This window comes from Lasioglossum baleicum, chromosome 1 (assembly GCF_051020765.1).
Source record: "Lasioglossum baleicum chromosome 1, iyLasBale1, whole genome shotgun sequence".
NCBI classification, from domain to species: Eukaryota; Metazoa; Arthropoda; class Insecta; order Hymenoptera; family Halictidae; genus Lasioglossum; species Lasioglossum baleicum.
In genome coordinates this window covers 5,516,183-5,537,139 of record NC_134929.1, presented here as the reverse complement: position 1 = coordinate 5,537,139, position 20,957 = coordinate 5,516,183, and the positions used below count along the sequence as shown (strand labels likewise).

Genomic DNA, 20,957 nt, shown 5'->3' with positions numbered 1-20,957 from the left:
GCCTTGGATAGTGGAGTATACTACAGAAATTTTATTGGGCTTCTTTGATTTAATCCAAGATTCGAGCAAATGTGTATTTCTGAGGTTCCTGTTGTTTTCTAAACAGAAAAAAATAAATTATATAAAAAAAAACTTTAAAAACCAAGCTTATATTATATTAAAATGCCCTAAAAAGGAGAAAATTATTTGTTTCCTGGTTCTCCATAAAATACCGAATCCAGTGAAACGATCAATAATATTTTTCCCCAAGATTTTAAGCAATTAGTTCAAAATTTCTTCTGTTATAAAATTAGTGTCGGAATAGATAGAAAAATTTAATATAAATTTAAATAAAATCATGACATTAGTGACTATAAATAAAAGCGTGGAGCGCCCACGAAGATTACGTCAATATTCTTAACGCTCCACGCTTTTATTTATAGTCACTAATGTCATGATTTTATTTAAATTCATATTAAATTTTTCTAACTATTCTAACTATTTTTCTAACTAACTATTATAACTATATGAAAAATATTATTAATCATTGAACTGGATTCGGTATTTTATGGAGAGCCAGGAAAAAAATTATTTTCTCTTCTTTAATGCATTTTAATATAAGCGTGGTTTTTAAAAAGTATTTTATATATTTTATTTTCTACTTTTATTGTCATCAGAAGCAAGTGTGTATATAAAATTTCAGTAAGATTGGTCTATGGGAAGAGACTTAAAATTCGATTACAAGATTTGACGCATACGCGTGGTAAAAAAATGGCACACAGCCGTTCAAAGCAGTTCAAAGCAAAAAATATTTACATATTTGTGAAGTATAATAGTTGTGAAATCGAAATACATCAAAACCTCAGGATGTGTTGACCTGAACTCGAGAAAAGCTAATTTGAAGATATTAACGTCTATAAAACTCGTTTCTGACTTAGTGTTTTATTATTGCTATGAAACTATTTTAACAGTTAATGAAACAGGACAAATGGATAATCCTCACCTGCTTCGATACCTTCCATACTCAAAATTGACAGAACGAACACAAAACAAAGTTATTGATTATAGGAAATCAGCAATTTATTGGGCAGGTCTCGCGTGCATTCTTCGATGAGCTCTCTAACGCGCTCTCTACCACATATGCAAACGTGATTTCTGCCATTTGTTGTGCTAATTTTAGATTCCCGGCATTTGTTTCATATACTAGAGACATCTCTGAAGGGAATAGTAAAACCAAATAAGGTATGGAAAATAGTTGCATTTTCGACTTTTGTCCACAGGCGGCCGCACTGTGCGCCGGCTTGACTAGCTGCACCGCGGCGCACTCGCACACAAACACGCTCGGGCAGCGTGTACGTGTGCCTAGGCGGATCGCAAGGGTACTGTTTGTGAACTTCGGGACGAATATCTATTTCTTCTCTAGTTCTCAGAGGAACTTCTTGCTGAAGTTGCGAAGTTCTTCTTGATACTCAGAGGCTTGCTCTTCGACTATGGCTATCAGGTGGTTCTCAAAAAGTATTATGTCATTTCTAAGCGAATCGAAGTCAGTGAAACGTTTATGGAATTGATTTATTACTGAGAGAATAATCTGAAGATATTCGTCAAAATCGCTTCCAGTGCTGAACTCGTCAATAATTATTTTACAAGACGGGATGGAGGTGAAATCTTTCTGTGATCTAAACTCAAATTATTTTTAAAAAATATTATTTGGCTTCGAAAAGAAGTAACATGGGCATATAACTGACAAATGCTCTGCCCGGGTTTCATGTACCCTGTACATTATTCATATAAAAAATTATACAAATTTAATATGAATGCTACAGTATTAGAAAAATATAATATTTATATTAAAATTTAACGGTATGCGGAGCGTTACATGTTTGTTAAAATTGGTATTGCACGTGGGACATCTATTACACTCCAGTTGCATGATGCATATTCTGCAGCATGCTAGATCACCACATTTCTTCCAACAAATATTCTTCTACCCCAAATCCATTTTGATTATTAATCTGATTCATCTTCTCTCAAGATGTCATCTTGTATGTTCTCATCCATCTCCAGGTTCCCTGATTCCAAATAGGCCATGGCTTTTGAATACTCTTCCTCTTCTTCTGGATTCAAATTCATCCCATATTTTAGAATTGATAAGCATGATATAAGATGGTCTCGCATAGAAGTGGAATGAGTAGGGTAAGAAAATATAAGTGCTGGGATCAACAGACCTAACCACATTTAAAACTTGAGAACATATTTTACTTGGTCAAACATATCTTTCTTAGTTGTGTTTCTAACAGTTCTATTAGATCTTTTTACATAATGAAAAATTGTTCTGGGCGTTTCTACTGTAGTGGTCACCAATGTTCCAACATCTTTAGAGTAAGTGACTTCTTCTGATGGTGGAGCACTAAAAGAATTATTAGGATTTAAGATTCGGAGCAAGTAGGTTTTATCATCTTCAGATTTAATATAGGATTCTCTCAATGAAATTTCCTCGAAATGACAATTGGCGACGATAGCGTAGTCGGATCGTTACAAGTGCTACGTACTCAAGATAAATTTCAAAATGTAACTGAGACTCGAGGGGTCGGTTAGTCAAAATGGCGGACGTACTGTTGAAGTGTAATCGCGGAGAATTCAAATCATACGGCCTCTGAAACATTCAAAGAGAAGATACATTATAGTTTAATGAATCAAATAGCTGTTAAATATAACAATTAATTGAACAAAGTGTATTACGTACCAAAGTTTAACTTTCCATAACGTAGCGAATGCCTAACGGTGTAAATATTTAACATCCAGACGTACTTTGATCTATCTATGCAGATGCCTCAATCATACGGCCTCTGAAACAAGTAAAGAAAATATATATTGTAGTTTCATGAATTAAATAGCTAGTAAATATAACAATTAATTGAACAAAGTGCATTACGTACCAAAGATAAAATTTCAATAATGTAAGCCGGGCTCGATTGGGTGAGGGTCTGGTTCCCAGGCTCTGGGCTTGTGTGTAAGAGTTTATGTCCCAAAAAGCCCCTGTTTCCCTCTTCTCCATGACAAGATTAACATAAAAAGCTTCCTCAATTGAGCATAGTATCCCTCATCTCTAGATGTCCCAATGGCTGACATAACCACCCCTTCTATGAACCTTTCCATGAACCAGTGATTTGACTGTCCCCATAGCTCTTTCATCATAACCAGCATGTTTGTGTTTGGTGCCACATATGGATTTTCTAGTGTCATAACCCCAAATAGATTGAAGGGCAGAAACATTGAGTTGATGTTAAACGTCCGATAAGAGGGGTCTTCTCTAATTATGGAGTTTTTCCTTATTAATAAGATGTACTTGTTATCATAGTATAAGACTGTTTTCTTTTGATACTTCAAGTAAGTTAATGTTTGATCATCATGAGGGAATATTTCAATGCTTAAAAAATTGATTCTGTCTGTTGCGGTGCGCGCATGATGGGGGCCCTCTAATCACCAGTCCTGACATCAGCCTGATCTTATGAGATGAGTTTTCATCAATTTGTCTGGACAGAGTTTCATATATGGGGAATATTGCAATAGAAGAGTGTAATCTTCCAGTAGTTTGTTTCCTTTTAATGTATGCCCCACCCATCCTTGAATAGAAATTTGTCATCTTGAATGAGTAAACTGCAGCCTTGGTGTTCAAGAACCCTCTTATCATTTGCTTAGACTTAGAGGGTGATCATCCATTGTTATGTTTTCCTCCAACTTGGAATAGGGTGAACCATTAATGTTGTGTTGAGTTGAAAGTCTTCTAAGTGTTTCATCAAACCAGCAGTGATACTTTTTCCTAGCAATTCCCTTGTATTCAGGCTGTCCACTTTTTTCTTTTGATTTAGATAATGACTTATGTCCAATACCCAGCATTTTCTTTAAGTGAACCATAAACCAATTGTGACATGCTCCATCTAGATTGAAAGTGTCTTTGGACCCCTTTTCCTATAAATCACAAAGCTCTGAAACAAATGATCCTTCCAGATCTTCATCGTTTGCTTTAAACCCCAATTCCCAATTCTTTTCTTTTATAAAATCTATAAAGGCTCCAACTTATTCTCCATCTTCCTTCTCTTCTGATACTACATTATATACCCAACCTTCTGGACTAATTTTTCCTCTCCAATGTACCGTTTCTTCTCTGTCAATTTCATTTAGATGGCTTAAATTGTTCAATAGGTTTTTAGGTTCTATAGATTTAGGAAGTTTGTTCACTTGAGTTAATTTTTCTTCAGGCTCTCTGGGTTCCAGGCTCTCGAGCTCAGGGAGGATCTCTGGTCATGATTTTAACGACATTATGTTTATATCTAATAATATGAGGGCCCAAAGTAGAGTAAAAATCTAGGGAAAAAACCAGCAGATTTCAATGCATTTTTCTGTCTCCAACAGACTTTTTGAATGATGGGATGACCAGAGCACCATGCGGTGAACCTTCCTCTTTAGAATGAGCCCTCACCCAGCCCACAATTAGCTCAAATAAGGACAAACAACCGATTCGCGCAGACCAACTTTTTCGATCGAAAATCTAGTAAGATTCTAGTTATTTGCTAGATATTTGCTATTTAGGATCATCGCAACCGGGGACTCCCTCAGCCATGCCCCCGAAATTAATCAGGTGGCATGTGCAATGCCCGTCGGTGCGCCTGTGCGTGGTGGTGCAATGCACAGGTCGCACGAGGTCTACCCTACTAAAACTCTCCCTACACGCCGATCCTTGACCCTGGCGGGAGAGGAACTGTCCGAACCGACTTTACTTCGGTTAGGTCATCCTGGTTTGATCTGCGAAAAAATGAATACATTTATATAAACAAATATCTAATTAAATTTTTATCTAAATTACGATATATACCTATAATATAATATATACATACATATGTATAAGAAATGCTTGAAAGTTTATATACAAATCTATTTCTGAAAGGGCCCACCTCCCACCCCCGTCAAAGACGGTCCCTTTCATTTATTGAACAGCTCTTCATGTGCGCTGTGTTGCACTCGCCGGCGCAGTCCTTTCTTTTTGTCAAGTTCTTTAAACACTTTATGCGTTATTAGTTCTCGTGCCATATGATCCTTGTAGAACCTTTCCTATTTGTCTGCCATTTTTGTTGCCCAGAAAGTATCGTCTCTTTCAACTTGGACAGTTTTTCTGCCATGCGGTGTCCAGATACAGAAGTAAGCATACTGCCTGTTTGTTGCATGCAACTGTCCTTGCACTTGGTAATAATAGCTATTATTTTTATTCATTTAATCGTTAATAATAATGCCTCGTAGACAAGGAATCTTCTCTAATGCGTCATCGGCAGACATATCCTTCGCCGAATGTGGACATTTGATTTCGACAATGGTATCGTCATTTATTAGTCTATCTAGTGTCGCACCCAAGTAAGGAATGTCGTAATCAATAAAGAGCCCACACGGCTCAATACTGACTCGGAGTTCGGCTGCCAATTCCTCCAGGGCGATCTTCTCGTGCTCCTTTCCGTATTCCACTGCTGCTACACTCAGTACTTGTGGATTGTCACGGCGTTTATTTCCCGGCGAACCGAGAGATAACCGCCTTCGAGAAATTATGGCCTTGCGACCGGGCCACGCTCGGTCGCGCGACACGTGGTCCTCTCGAGACAAAAGATCTTCGCAGATTCGAACGGAACGACAAAATTGTACACGAAGTGAACGGGCGCCAGGTACGATACCGTACCACGCGAAACTCTCGAACGATTCGCTCGGTTTTCAAAATGACGTCGAATCTGCGAACATCGTTTAGGCCGGTGACGACCGCGAACGGGTCCAGGGAACCACGTGAGGAAAGGAACGGGGCATTCCCCGCGACGGGAACGTTTCTCACGAGGAATGAAATTACTCGGTAGTTCTCGGGCAAAATATCGTCGTTTATTAAAACGAGGTGGTCATACAATCCGCCGGCCGATGCCGGCGGTAGTCAATAGATTTGCCGGCGCGAACACGAAAGTGACGGCGGTTGTTCGGCCGATCGCGCGGAATAATTTCGATCGCGTCGAGCTCGGTCGTCACAGGACTTCGCGTGAATTTACAAGCCACGAGGGCACGAATTCGACCGAGCTCCAGTAACGTACGCGTTCCTAATTCGAGACTGGGCGAAACGTGCGAACGGTGAACGATACGAAACGAATACGGCGCGTTATCCTCCCGAAGAACGATCCGAGGGCAGCCCCAAGAATTACCGGACGAATATCGTGGGTCCCGAATAGCTCGTGCACGAGGATTCGGCGACACACGATCCGTGGCCTCGCGAACCTCTCAGGAGAGCGACTCCCGGTCAACGGTAAACGCGGGGGAACACACGGTACACCGCGGTACGAATTTTCGCGAACTCGAATAACGTCCCCGAACCAACACGAACTGGTCACTTAATATTTCGAAATAAAGCCTGACCGGCACTTACCAATTTCGCTGTGATGGCGGCAGTCGCAAAGTACTTTCTATTATATCGCGGTAAAAGATTCGCACGTGTTGACAGTAAGTAGTCTTTCGACCCAGTGGCCCAGTTCGAGATGGTTCGGAACGCGGAAGCGAGTTTTCCCCCCACTCTCGTCTTCGGCGACGCTCGGGCCAATCACGTTGTTTCTGGGCGCAGGGACGACTCGATGACATGTCGGCCCGGGCCTTCGGTATTTTCTCTTTTCCGAAGCCCGGCCGATATAAGGCGGTTAGTCGGCATCCATGGATCCGAGCCGTTCCGGTGTAGCTCTCATGGCATTTTCCGGATGAGACGTCGACGAGGGTGGACTGCTGGTCGTCCTTATGTTTAACAGCCTCGTCGCTTTCTCCGGGTTGACAGATCCGGGCTCGGTCCAATCCTCGCCGTCTTCCTCGCCAGCAGCGCCCTGTGATTGGTGTTCCGAGCGTCTCGGCTTGCGGCCTTCCGCCAATCGGCGGCCGGAAACAGGTATCGGGCTCCTCGCCGATTTCGGTAGTTTCTGAAAACTCTTGTCGCGCCCCGCGGCGCGACATTCAAATGCGATAACTCTATTCTTTGGGCGTTCGGATGTCCCAGGGAGAGCGCTCGTAATTGTTGTTTCGCTATTATGCCGCTTTTCAGTGACCCGGTCTTTCGTTTAAGGTTCGGAGTGACGTAGGCTGAATCTGCCACGTCACAGGATACATAATCGTTGTTATAGTACCTTCTCTATTTGTATTGTCTCGTAATTTGAACACTTTGCCGAAATTGGATGCAGTTAATAAATTTTTTCTGTAAAAAAACCATTCATCGCTGTACGCTTGATCACGAGTTTTAGCTTCGATTATTTGTCGATCCGCTTGCCGCTGGTGGAGCATTGTCATGAGCTTCTCATGATTTAAATTGTAGACTTCTTCCGTCATATCATCATCTGGTTTCTCCGCATTAGGGCCATAGTCCTTGTCGCATCGTTGTGGTGCTTCAGTTCGGTAGAAGGATGATGCTTTTGCTTTTTCTTTCCGCTTCTTCGACTCTTCCAGTTCACGTTTCCGTTTAGTTTCCAACTTTATTATGGAGGCTGTCGGTTCTTTACCCATTGCAGCGCATAATCGACTAAGCGGTTCCTTTGTATTATAATGGAGGACAGCAGCATGGACTCTTCCTTCGTACGAGCCTGTTCGTCCAAAGTTTATTCGTTTTCCTCCGCCGTATTTTGTCATGGTGCCGTTCAAAGATTCTACTGAGTTATTATCTTTCCTGCACAGTAAACTTTTGGAATGATCTATAATCCGCTGCATTGCCTCTTCCATTGGTCTTAATAAGCCACTTTCTCTCAATTTCGGGACATAGTTAGTCTGGTTCTTGTCAGAACGGTTTTTGCAAAAGTATGCCAAGTCCTTACAGTTTTTGTGTTCCCCGAACACGTGACTTATCACGTTCCTCAAGTCATCTTTGAGAAGTTTGTCTCGCTCCGAAAAGCTCAGGTTTTTTTGTTGTGATCTGTGTCTTGCGGCACTCTTGATTCCGGTGCGCAGCTAGTAGATACGCTTAGCTATAATATCTCTCAGCTCCTTGTGGGGGCCTCTTGCACTTATCTTCCTGAATCTGTTGCACAAATTTCGCAACAGGTGGTTGTCGCATTCAATTTTCTTCACTACCACCCCATACTCACTATACGGATCAACATCCCGTATCCTTTTGTATACGCTGCTATCGCCATCGGCAACTAATGTCCCGTATATTAGGCCGTGCGTTTGTACACTGGATTGAAATCCTTCCACGATAGCAGCGCTTTCCATTGCTGTCGAACTTTGTTGGCGACTCCAATTCTTGTAACAACGGTGTTCGCGCGGCGCTGTTTCGCAAATGACGCAAAACTTGTTCTTCACTTCGACGAACAGGACCTTCTTGGTGTGGCCTCCAATAATGGCTGCTTCTCCAGACAGGGAATTGTAGTTCCCGCCATGGTATGACCTCTTAATATAAATATAAAATTTTTTTATTTCACACTTTTTAGTCCTACAAAATGCAGAAGGTTTCGTCCTGATTGGTCCATAAATCTCGTATTAATCAGTGAACATACATGAAATAATTCATTTTTCGCAAATAAAATCGTAAGGAATAAAAAAATGCAAAAATTTTTTCACGGGTCCACTTCGGGGACAAACTCTACAAGATGCAAAAGGTTTCGTTCTTAATAATAATAATATAACTTGTCGCTTAGTTTAAACGAGAAATCAACTCTTTTGTCTGAAATGGTCCTTCTATCTACGTAAGTGCATACAAATTGAAAATGATATAAAAAATGATTCAAGTTAGAATTTATTGATAATATCATTTTTAACATTTTTTTACGATTTTGTTTAGATTAAAGGGTCTCTCTACTGATCATCGCAATGGCACCTTAAGCGCGTGCCACCATCTCTTCTGCTGAGTTTACTGTTGTACGGTACACCTCATTCTGAAATTAATTATAAAAGAAAAACAAAACGTGAGCAAATACGTATACAACAATCAGTAAAAACTACTTGAAAATACATGAAAATTAAAATTACCTTTAAATAGCCCCAAAGGAAAAAATCCAGCGGATTGAGATCAGGTGACCGCGCGGGCCACGCAACAGGACCACCGCGGCCGATCCACCTGTCCCGAAAGGTTTGATTCAAATGGGCGCAGACATTTGCGGCGTAGTGCGCTGGCGCCCCATCCATTTGGAAAATCATGTTCAGCCGAGTCTCATAAGGAACATCGTCCATGAGATTCGGCAGAACTGTTTCCAAAAAGACAAGGAAGCTCGGGCCGTCCAGTCTATCAGGTAGAATGCACGGCCCGAGGATTTCGTCGCCGCAAATGCCGGCCCAAAAGTTAACCGACCAGCGGTGCTGTGCTCCGCGTTCCCGAAGCGCCGACGGATTCTCAACGCTCCATACATGCAAATTGTGGGCGTTGAAGCAAGCACCCTTCTCTTGTGAAGAGTGATTCGTCAGTCCACAATATGTATATGACGAACACCGGATCCCGGGCAACTTCTCCGAGCAGCCACCTTGAAAACTCAAGCCGCTAATTGTTGCACCCGCACATATTTGTACGGGTGAAACAAATTCTCCTGCAGAGTTCGATGTACCGCCGAACGATCGATACTAAAACAAAATACATGAAAATGCATAAATACCTACTGTTGCATACGCTTTAATCAAATATCGTTTTATACTTTGACTTACCGCAAACGGCGACTGATATCACGCACGCTCACGGTGCCATCCTCTTCCACGATGTCCAGAATGTCGGTTTCTGTACGAACCGTCCTGGTCGTTCGCGGTCTCCCGGCGTTTCTTCCATCGCGCTCAAACGACCCTGTAGAGTAAAGCCGCGATGCCATGCCAGTCTTCGTACGTAGTCGGCTGAGGGAGTAGGCTGTATTCTGGGTCGTTCTACGGCTAGTCTTCGTACCGTTTCTTCGGCATTGCCATCACATTAGGCAAACACAAAGTGCATAATGTAATGCTCTTGCGACGTGTACATCGTACGTAAATTGTATGTACGTGTAAACTGCAATTTATTTGATGAAGGCAGCTTGTTTGAAACAAATGAAATTGTTGACATGGAAATATTGATTTTTCACAAATCATATGAAAACATCGAGTCAATAAAAAAAATAAAATCGTGGAACAAGAGAAACTATTTTTCTCCATATTGCTTCGTACATTGTCTTAGTACGACATTCACATAAAACGGAAATGGTAGCGATTCCCTGTAAATTAACATCATTTTTTAATCTGACAATGTGAGATAAGCGTAATGGAAATTATCAATAGTGGTATACCGTGTTATTGTAACGTATGTGTACAGTGTTCATGAAAAGGAGGCATTCGTGGTACCACCTAATAACAGATAAAAAATGCTCAAATAGTAGAGACTTTCTTTACTTGAAAGATATTAATCATATAAATGGTTTATGTTAAATACTTACGGAAATTGTATCATCCATATACATATATTTCTTTGGCATTTCCTAATTGGAGTGTTCCACTTAGCCGACCGATTGGACACGTTCCTTTTAAGGTGAGCGCATACTAGAGGGTCTCGGGAAGGCCAAAGCCACCGATGGACGACCATGCGGCAAGAAATCTCTAGCGGGCCGACGGCTCCACAGCAGGGAGCAGGGCTGTCTGAAAGAAAGGTCCCTTCCTTTAAAGAGGTGGGGAGCCCACGGAGACCTTTTTTTCTGCCACGCACAGCAGGTAGCCCTGCTCTCTTGCCGCATGGTCGTCCATCTGTGGCTTTGGCCTTCCCGAGACGATCCGCGGCCTTCCCGAGACCCTCTAGTATGCGCTCAGCTTTAGACGCCGCGGCGTCGCCGAGCAGAAGCCCGTCAACGTCAACGCGTGCCTACCCATTTCCGCAGACGATCGCGAAAGCTCTGACGAATTGCGTTTGAACTCCTCATGAATGCATTTGAGGTCGGACTTGTCCACGCCAGAGGAGGGAAGGACTCGACGATTCTGCAATTTTATCGGCTATGTCAGCCAGCTTATCTAAATCCGTAAGACCGGTGGACGCTGAGGTCAATAATAAACGAGAATTCGCATAGAAAACTCACGTCTGTCGGGAGAAGGAAATATTCTTCCGAATTTTTAATTTGGTATTCTTGTAAGAAAAGGATGAGCTCTTCTCTTATAGCAAAGAATTGACCTAAGCGTTTCGCAGCACTGAGCCAGCGTACATCACAATATAATGAGACATCAGTGTAAGCAGCGTTATGCGTTTCCAGAAATTCTCGAAATTTTCTATGAGATAGAAATCGATTTCCGTCTCTGATGTTATTAATAATTTTTGAACAGTGTTTTCTATGTGTTTTGGCCATCTGGACCGGGGTGGACGTCGATGACGCGGGCGAGCGGCCACTGGGTGGGGGGTGTAGTTTCAGCCTTCACGAGGACGAGATCCCCGACCGTTAACGATGGTTGTGGGTTGGTCCACCTTGGTCTGGACTGTAGCTGATGTAAATATTCAGCTGACCACCGTCGCCAGAAGTGTTCCAGGCGTTGTTGCTGCTGCTGCCATCGAGTCAGACGCGACGATGGGATGTCGTGTTTGGATGGCTCAGGGACGGCGAGGAGTGGACCTCCGATGAGAAAGTGTCCCGGCGTCAAGGGCGTCAAGTCCTCTGGATCGTCCGTGAGTGGTTGGAGAGGGCGTGAGTTTAAACACGCTTCTACCTGGCATAAGAATGTCGAGAATTCCTCGTAGGTGAGGGGGTTTTCTCCTATGACCCGACGTAGGTGATGTTTGACTGATCGTACTGCAGCTTCCCAGAGTCCGCCGAAATGCGGCGCTCCTGGAGGGTTGAACCTCCACTGCACTCCGTCATGCGATAGTTGGTTGGCAATAACGGTCGACTGCTTGGACGAGGCCTTGAACATCCTCCGGAGTTCTCTGTCTGCGCCGACAAAGTTGGTTCCACAGTCGCTCGTGAGTGAGGCGCACAGTCCTCGCCGACCCGTGAATCGTCGAAAGGCCGCCAGAAATGCGGGAGTGGAATAGTCGGAGACTGCTTCAATGTGGACTGCTTTTGAACTGAAACAGACAAAGATTGATACGTAGCCCTTGATGGACTTGTGTCCGCGCCCTGGTGTGGTCTTCAATCTGAATGGGCCGGCGTAGTCCAGTCCCGTATGGAGGAACGGTCGGGAAGGTGTGACCCGGTGGAGTGGAAGGTCGCCCATGACCTGTTTGACCGATGCCGCCCGCCATCGGAGACACGTGAGGCATCGGGAAATGCGTCCTTTGACCTGCTGTCGGCCTTGAGGGATCCAGAACCGTTGCCTGGTGGATGCCAAGGTCAACTGTACTCCTCCGTGTAGCGTTCGATGATGGTGTTGGTCGATGATCAGGTGCGTGAAGCCAGATCCAGGTGGCAGAATGATGGGATTCTGCTCGTCGTATGACAGCAGTGAGTTTCGGATCCGTCCTCCCACGCGGAGGACACCGTGGTCGTCAATGAATGGAGCCATTGTGCGTAGGGGGCTGGTCGATCCGGGTGGTTTTCCGCGCCGAAGTGCGGTGAGGTCGTTTCGGAACTCGTGATTTTGTACGAGTTTGATCCAGCAACATTCGGCTCGGTTGATCTCCTCGGGATGCAGTGTCGGTGCAGGTGTGGTACGGGGACGTCTCCACCGTAGGCACCAGGCAGTGACTCGTATCAGCTTGTGAAGTTGGGAGTATCGTCGCAGCAGTTCCTCATATCCCGCCTCCGGATGAACCGCGTGGAGGCATGTAGCGGGAGGACGTTCCTCCTCCGTGGTGGTGAGCGTGGGCGTTGATGTGTCCCATGTGGTAGGTGCATCTCTGAGCCACCTGGGTTCGGTCCACCACAGGGGGTGGTTGGCGAGCTGGCTGGCAGGGATGCCCCGCGAGGCGCAGTCCGCTGGGTTGTCCGCCGTCCTTACGTGATGTAAGTGGACGTCAGGCATGGTCCGCTGGACTTCGGACACTCGATTGGCGACGAATGTTCGCCAGTGCATGGGTTCCCCGTGTAGCCATGCCAGGGCGATGGTGGAGTCTGACCACAGGTGGGTAGTGTCGATGGTCATCTGAATTTCCCTTTTTACGCGCTGGAGTAGCCGTGCCCCCAGGACCGTGGCACATAGCTCGAGTCGCGGCAGAGACACGTTCTTCAACGGTGCTGTCTTCGTCTTGGCGGCGACCAAGATGACCTGGGATCCATGCAGACTGCTCGCGCGCAGATATGCGGCCGCAGCATATGCCTTCTCCGAGGCATCCACGAAAACGTGGAGTTGCAGGGAGGACGATGTGCTGTCCACTCCGAGCCATCGCGGAATGCGTAGCGTGGATAAGGTGGCCGCGTCGGTGGTCATCGTCGTCCAGGTCTCTGCCGCCGTGTCTGGTAGGCGATCGTCCCATCCTAACTTTAGTTGCCATAAGTTTTGGAGAAGTATTTTCCCTCGTACTAGGAACGGTGCCAGCCATCCAAGAGGGTCAAACAGTTTGGCTATTTGGGAAAGGATGTAGCGCTTCGTTATGGTTGCGGGAGTAGGGGAGGCATGGTGTCCGTAAAAAGAAAAGGAGAGTGTGTCTTCCTGCGGATGCCACGTCAGGCCCAGCGCACTGCACCCGAGCTCAGGGTACCAAGGAATGGCCGACGAGCTTGCCAGGAAATCTGCGGGCAGGTGGGACAATAAACCGCTGTGGTTTGAGTTCCATTTCTTCAGAGTGAAGCCTCCCGCCTTGCAGATGTCGATGAGCTCTGCTTGCGTGCGTCGGGCTTCCTCCACGGTGTCAGCGCCTGAAAGGATGTCGTCGACGTATGTGGCCTCCCGAAGTATGGAGGCGCCTCTCGGATGCCGCTTCTCTTCATCGTCCGCCAGCTGCAGCAGTGTGCGTATGGCCAGAAACGGCGCGCATGATAATCCGTACGTGACGGTAGCGAGGTGAAAAACCTGAATGCGGGCGCTGGCGTCGTCTCGCCATAGGATCCGCTGATAATCTCGGTCGTCTGGATGTATCTGTATTTGTCTGTACATTTTCTCAATGTCGGTGATGAAGGCGACTTTGTGGCGTCTCCAGCGTAGGAGTACATCCATGAGCTCTCGTTGCAGTTTGGGTCCGGCCGCTAGGTATTGGTTGAGAGACTGTCCGGATGAGGACAACCGGGACCCATTGAAGACGACCCGAAGTTTAGCGGCCGCGCCGGTGCCCTTCAACACTCCGTGGTGTGGGAGGTAAAAATGAGGCCGTGAGGTGCACTCCGCTGTTCTCGGTACTGCTAACATGTGCCCCAACTGCTGATATTCCTTCATGAATGCATGATAGGCGTCATAGAGGGTTGGATTGGCCTGGAGGCGTCGCACAGTGGTCCCAAAGCCCGAAAACGTGGCCAAAACCTCAAGACGTCCCTGGATTAAATTTAAAATTTGTGATGTTATGTTTTCAAGATCGCTGATTACGAATCTGAACTTAGAATTTCGAAAAACAAAATGGCCGATCCAATATGGCGGACGGGTATCTGAAAAATAATTCGATTTCTAAAAAAATTGGCAATACGATGTTTTCTTGGATCTCTGATTACGATTCTGAACTTAGAATTTCGAAAAACAAAATGGCCGATCCAATATGGCGGACGGGTATCTGAAAAAATGATTCGATTTCTATAAAAATTGGTAATACGATGTTTTCTGGATCTCTGATTACGAATTTGAATTGAAAAATTTAATGGAACAGGAAGGTTGAATCAAATATAGCAATATTTGCAATGGAGGAATGAGGCATTGGTAAATAAAACTTTAATACGCTTATCGTTAAATTGCGTTTATTCAATCAATCTAGTAACGATATAAGTTAAAAATAAATTTCGTCATCGGCAGATTCAAAATCTTCTCTGGATGCTTCATGTATTTCTTCTGCATTTGTATCCTTATCTATCCTTGGCGATGCTAATAAGTCAACTGCTTCTGCAGATAGGCTTCTCAATTTCTTTTGCGGCAATTTTCTTATGCCAGATAAAAATGGGTCGGAGTGTAGCAGAAGACGATTAAACACATCCTCCATCGTTTTAACTCGTGAATATTTTCGAGATAAATCTTTTCGAAATCGCTTAACGAATTTATTTAGCGACTCTTGAGCATCTTCAGACATTTGCCCTATAGGAAGAATCGCTGATTTTATAATTTGCGATCCGTGTATTAATATTTTGTGAACTGATGTGGGCATATAATACCACGGATAAAGGTTTACAAAGAGTCTTGCAGTATTGACTGCATATTCATGGAATTTTTCAGTTTCTATTTCATGCCCACTTGAAATACCCTGTAGTATTATATAAAACCGTTTGACCAATGTTTCATCAACTCCGGTTATGTGTGACGATATTTCGTAGTTTTCAAAAAATTTCCGAGCCGTATTACCGTCGTTTGTGCTGCCGAATCCTGGTTTAGGACGATCTACAATCAGTCCTAATTCTCTACGAAGACCTCGTTGAATTAACTGCTTTCGTTGCTCCATTTCTTGTTTCTCTTTGCTGCTGCTGCGTACTTGCCACTTTTTAATTGTAACTTTGTAGGACAAGTGCAGGCAACATTCGAAAAATCGAATCCATGCATGCAGAGTTGATAGTCCAAATCGTACATGATCTTCATTTATATTTTTATCTAAGAGCATATCTATATTATTAAATTCCTTAGACGTTGCTTCACATAAAAAACAACGTTGTGCAGATTTTGTGTGTGTGATTGCATTACACACTTTACCATCTATCATTGTTAGATGTAAATCGTACCTAACGAAAACTTCCTTGCCTTCTACCACAATTTTCAAAGGTTTAAGCTCTTTTATTTGATTTTCCACGTATGCCATTTCGGATACTGTAGCATTCACAGTTTCATGGAGAAACTGAATCCTTATAGGCCTACAGTAACGGGGGGATGAAGGTCTTGGATTCTTCCAGACAATACTTCCATCTTTAGACAGAAGCTGCAATGGAACAAGTGAAGATAAGAAAATATCCGAATCTGATTTATCTTCATCTGCAAAAGCTTGCTTGTATATGCCTTGTCCGGAGCTTCCATCGCATCCCCATTTGCATATGAGAGTCATACGCAAATTTTCCTCTGCCAAACTGTTAATTACGCTACTTTGTAATAATAATATTCTTTTGACAGAATGGTCTAACAGGCCTTGCAATTTCACTTCCGCAGTATCTTCACTAACAGTGATATCCGTTGCGGAAGGATTACATTTCTTTTTGCAATCTATGATAATCTTGTATGAAGGAAACAAACAACAATTATTTTCTTTGGCTAGTTGCCTTAATTCCATATAATCACTTTTGGATACGTGTTTTCGTATAATATATGCCAGGGCTACATCGCCGGATAGCGTTCTTTCCTTCTTCGATTCCACAGATTTAATATATTCCGTAGCTTTCGATGAATTTTGAGATACATCTTGAAGAAGTTTTGATGCATCCAAATTTCCTGCTGTTCGAAAACTCATCTGTGTAGCATAGGACAGTTCTTCTACGGGAAATTTAGAACGTATCTCTTCCGTTCTCCTTTTTGTCCTTTCACTAGAAATTATGAATTCCGTAGAAGGACGGCCCCCTTTATCTCTAGGTTGAGTGGCTGCAGGTATCCGAAAGGCTATACTAGTATTGAGCCAATTGGCAAATTTTGCAAAAAAAACGCTCTCTTTTCGGTGTACACTCCGCCACTTTAATCGCATTGTGTAAAAGAGTTTTTGCATTGCCTCCTTCATTTCATAATTTATTTCAATAGAACACCCATTCTGTTCTAAAACTTGTTTTTTTAAATGTTCGAGTATAACATTGCACTCCATATTTAAATTTTTTTTGATAATAACAAAAACCTGTTTTCTTGTAAAATGTATATCACTATCACAGGATCCTGAAAGTAAATGAAAATAATTTATAATTATATTTAAAACATACTGCACAGTGCACAGTGTGTCCAAACGGTGAAATCGTGATCAAAACATCAACACTTCTTCTTTTGTCTTCTAATAAGGTCTATTATTATACAGGGTGTCTCAAAATTCCTTCAACAGCCGGAAATTGGAGGTCCCTGAGATCAGTTCCTGAGACTTTGTTTAGGAGTTATTAACAAAAAACACGGACCAATCAGAGCGCGACCTAGACGCGAGTTTGCACAGTTGGCCTGGCGCGCTAACTGTCTATTGGCTGACAGTGCCAACTCGCGTCTAGGTCGCCCTCTGATTGGTCCGTGTTTTTCGTTAATAACTCTTAAACAAAGCCGAGGATAACATTTTTGCAAAGGAAAATGTCACTTCAAATGACGTCAGGAACCTCCTATTTCCGGCTGTTGAAGGAATTTTGGGACACCCTGTATAACGTAACCATTACCTATTTTAGATATACTAGTAGTCAGAGACATTCTACTTACCTCCAGGAACAGCATCCATTTTACACAATTTAAATTAAATAAACCGTTTTCGAATGCAGTTTTCACTTTTCGTGTTCCGATACCGAAAATTTAGTGTGTACGGAGGAAAAAAGGAGGTGGTGAGGGATCAGAGAAAAAACACGTGTGTCGTCCGTGATGGCTAATGCAAGAATTCTTTATTAAAACAAAATACTTCACGCGTTTGTCTCGTCGCGCGTCGCTTGTTCAGTTGTTTTTTGTTTTTCGTCCGTGCGCGTGCATCGCGAGACGCAAAAACCAAATACACACTTTCAAATACCCGTCCGCCATATGGGATCGGCCATTTTGTTTTTCGAAATTTTAAGTTCAGAATCGTAATCAGAGATCCAGAAAACATCATATTACCAATTTTTATAGAAATCGAATCATTTTTTCAAATACCCGCCCGCCATATTGGATCGGCCATTTTGTTTTTTAAAATTCTAAGTTCAGATTCGTAATCAGCGACCTTGAAAACATTACATCACAAATTTTCAATGGAATCCAGGAACGTGAATGTTTGCAGTTACCCTTTCAAACCTCACAGTATACCTACTCTGCATTACAAAAAATAGTATTACGAACAAATCTGCAAAAATCTGTAGCTGATTTTTGTTTCAGTTGCAAGATAATAGTATAAAGTAGATGCTCGAACAAGTTTTAGGGCGTGAGTTGCCGTGAGTTGTAACTTCCACTCTACATTTTTAAAATTTACGCCTTCACTTTTACGTTCTCTTTTGTATACATAGTTACCAGTTAATAATAAACATTTGGCACTAAAAACTATGCAACTTATCTTCAAAAACAGCATTCATAATGCACAATTAAGATCAATACGATACAATACAATTTGTATACTGTACACTTAAAATTCGCACTGAGGCTTGGAAGAGTATGAAAGCACTGTCTAAGAAAACCAAAGTTCAGACTGCGATTGTTGGTCAGGTAATAAAATGCGACCTTCTTGCCGTTTACCCCCAAGTAGAAACACTCTTAGAATAACCAACCCCATAATTAAAACTTACCTAGCTGAAAGTTAATTTTTTAGGTTTTGGCCACGTTTTCGGGCTTTGGGACCACTGTGCGTCGCTCGGTTGACAGGAGTATGCGTCGAGCGATATTATGCGACTCCCCCAGATCTGGTGATGGATGTTTGAGGCACAACCGGACAACGTACCTTCCGTCCGACTGTCTGGAGTGCGTCTGTTTGTACGTGTGTTCACAAGCGGCTTCCTCTTCGGTCCAGTGCGGAGCGATTGGTTGTAGCTCTTCTTGCTCCCAAAATCGGTGGACGAGGGCGGTCAGGTCGTCGGTTGTGCAGGTGTGGGCCGAGACCGTCTGTGGCGACGCTCGCCGTCTCGCCGTCGGTCCCGACAAGATCCACCCAAATATTGTTTCCTGCGCGATCGGAGCGTGTCGGCCACCGCGACGGGTACCTTCACGCAATATCTGGGGATAAACATCCGCCCCCAATAGTACCTCGATCGGTGTTGTGACCATGGTCCTTGGATCGGCGAGTTGTAGATCTTCCATGTGTGGCCAGTCGTGTGTCGGCTTCGAGCAGCAAGGTCGATATGTGGTGATTCGGGGGAGTACCAGCGCCTCCACCTTGCATGATTGTACGTTGTTTGCTGTGGTGGATGACAGTGTCATGACCACTTTCCCTCGAGTGGTCGCTGTTGCGTTAGCCCCTGCCCCGAATACCAGTCGAGAGCAAGACGTGCGTGGAAGTCGCATCCTCTGGGCCAGGGATTCTATGACGAGTGACACCTCAGAGCACGGGTCTACCAGCGCTCTGGCTGTGGTCGTTCGGCCTCCTGCAGTCACGACAACGAGAGCGGTGGCGAGTAGGACCGAGGTAGGTCCCGTTGGTTGATATCCGCCCTCCATGGTATGGAGGGAGGCGGCTGGAGTAGGACTGGATGGTACGATGATGGCGTCATGGAGCATCGAATGGTGCATCTCGGCGCATCGTTGACATCTCTTGGGCGAGGGGCAGGCCGTGACGTCGTGCGGTCCCAGACAGTTAGTGCACCACCGCCGGGTTGACACAAGATGTAAGCGTGCGGCCGGGGTCATTGACTTGAAAGCGCTGCAAAAACACAGAATGTGGCTGCCTTGACATAGGTTGCAGCGTACTCGACTTGACGTCGATGTAGCCGTATGGAGCGTTCTGACCTTCGGTGATGTTGTTGGCTGCGATGCGGGACCATGTGCGTTTTGACGGACCTCGTAGGCCTCGAGGCCCCGGATGGTCGTTTCTAGAAATTCGAAAAGTTCCGACAGAGGCGGTGGTTCCACGCGATTTCCGAGGGATTTCTCCCACTCCTTCACCGTCTCTTTATCCAGCTTTTGCACCGTTTGGTGGACAACCCAATGTGACGCGTCGTCCACCGGGACGTCGAGACTGTTCAGGTTGGAGGCGACATTGCACGTGTTATTCAAGATTGCCGTCAACTCCCCTGCGGTGTGAGCGATGCATGGCGTGGCATTGAACAGCAGGTCGAACTGCGCGGCGATCAGTAGACGGCGATTTTGGTAACGATGCTGTAGTAGTTCCCAGGCCTTGACGAAGTTGCTGCCGGTTATTGGGATGCGGTTGATGAGCTCGGCCGCCTCTCCGGACAGACTTGCTGACAGGTAATGGAACCGTTCAGCGTCGGTCCAATCATCGTCCTTTATTACCAGTGCCGTAAACAGGTCCCTGAATCGTGTCCACTGAGCGAATCGTCCGGAAAAGGTGGGCAGATCGATTCTCGGCATGCTCGAGCGGGACCTTCGTCCAGAGGAGGGTAGCGGCGCGTTGTCCGCCGATGGTGCTGCGGGGGGGCCCATTTCTCGTTCCAAGTCGTCCAGTAGTGTGAGGAGTTGCCCCTTCTGGATGCAGAACATGTCTTCCGTTTCTTCAAAGAGTTCTTCCGTAAAATAAGCCGCCTTGCGGTCCTCGGCGGTGGCATTGGTATCGAGTTGAAGATCCTGGGATTGGAACTCCGCCCACGTGCTCTCCAAGGTAGCCAGTTTCGTCTGGATGGTGCCCTTGGTCATGTTCGTCTTGCCCAGTTTCTTCAGATTCTCGACGGCTCGCGAGATGCGCCCGAAGAGAGTGTGTTGGCGTTCCATGAGTGTGTCCATGGTATGAATGACAAACAAGGATGGATATCCGGCTCGAAGGACCAAATGTTTTGAGTTGAACGGAGTGAGAAAGGATTATTCTCGTTGGGAACGGATATGGAGGAGGTGAAACGTGTGACTAGAGTACTTGACAACAAGGTATATTCTAAACGAAATAGTTACACATGATATACAGCAAGAACGACAATAGTGTTGGATAAGTGAACGGAAAAGTATCGGCGTAATAGCGGGTCTGCGATATGTGCGAAGGCGAGCAAACGGACGGTGGGAATGTCGGAATCAGTCGATCGAAAGTTAGAATACCAAACGCTTGATATTAACCGTGCTTGATCTAATAACGCTAGCAGAGGCTAGAGAACGTGATGTGCGGAACTACCGCGAACGCAAAACGCAGCTCTCTTTATAAGCTGGTGGGCCATCGGTTTCGGAAG

General features: G+C 44.6%; 1 protein-coding gene and 1 long non-coding RNA gene across 3 annotated transcripts; both read right to left on the bottom strand.

Annotated features, from left to right (window-relative positions):
- Positions 1-1,694: 1,694 nt before the first annotated feature.
- LOC143211607 (uncharacterized) lies at positions 1,695-4,743 on the bottom strand. 2 transcript variants are annotated; one of them, XR_013009492.1, is made up of 4 exons: positions 2,916-4,743; positions 2,723-2,825; positions 2,529-2,632; positions 1,695-2,386 (listed from the first exon to the last, which is right to left on the bottom strand). It is a non-coding gene; the product is annotated as an uncharacterized LOC143211607 (long non-coding RNA). The 2 variants fall into 2 exon arrangements; XR_013009491.1 differs by having other exon boundaries at positions 1,695-2,632.
- A 6,543-nt stretch (positions 4,744-11,286) lies between these two features.
- LOC143211104 (uncharacterized) lies at positions 11,287-20,526 on the bottom strand. The gene is made up of 5 exons (XM_076428548.1): positions 18,572-20,526; positions 16,292-16,523; positions 15,706-15,928; positions 15,404-15,645; positions 11,287-14,355 (listed from the first exon to the last, which is right to left on the bottom strand). The coding sequence occupies exons 1-5, from the start codon at positions 20,524-20,526 to the stop codon at positions 11,287-11,289; spliced, it is 5,721 nt and encodes a 1,906-aa protein (XP_076284663.1).
- Positions 20,527-20,957: the final 431 nt, after the last annotated feature.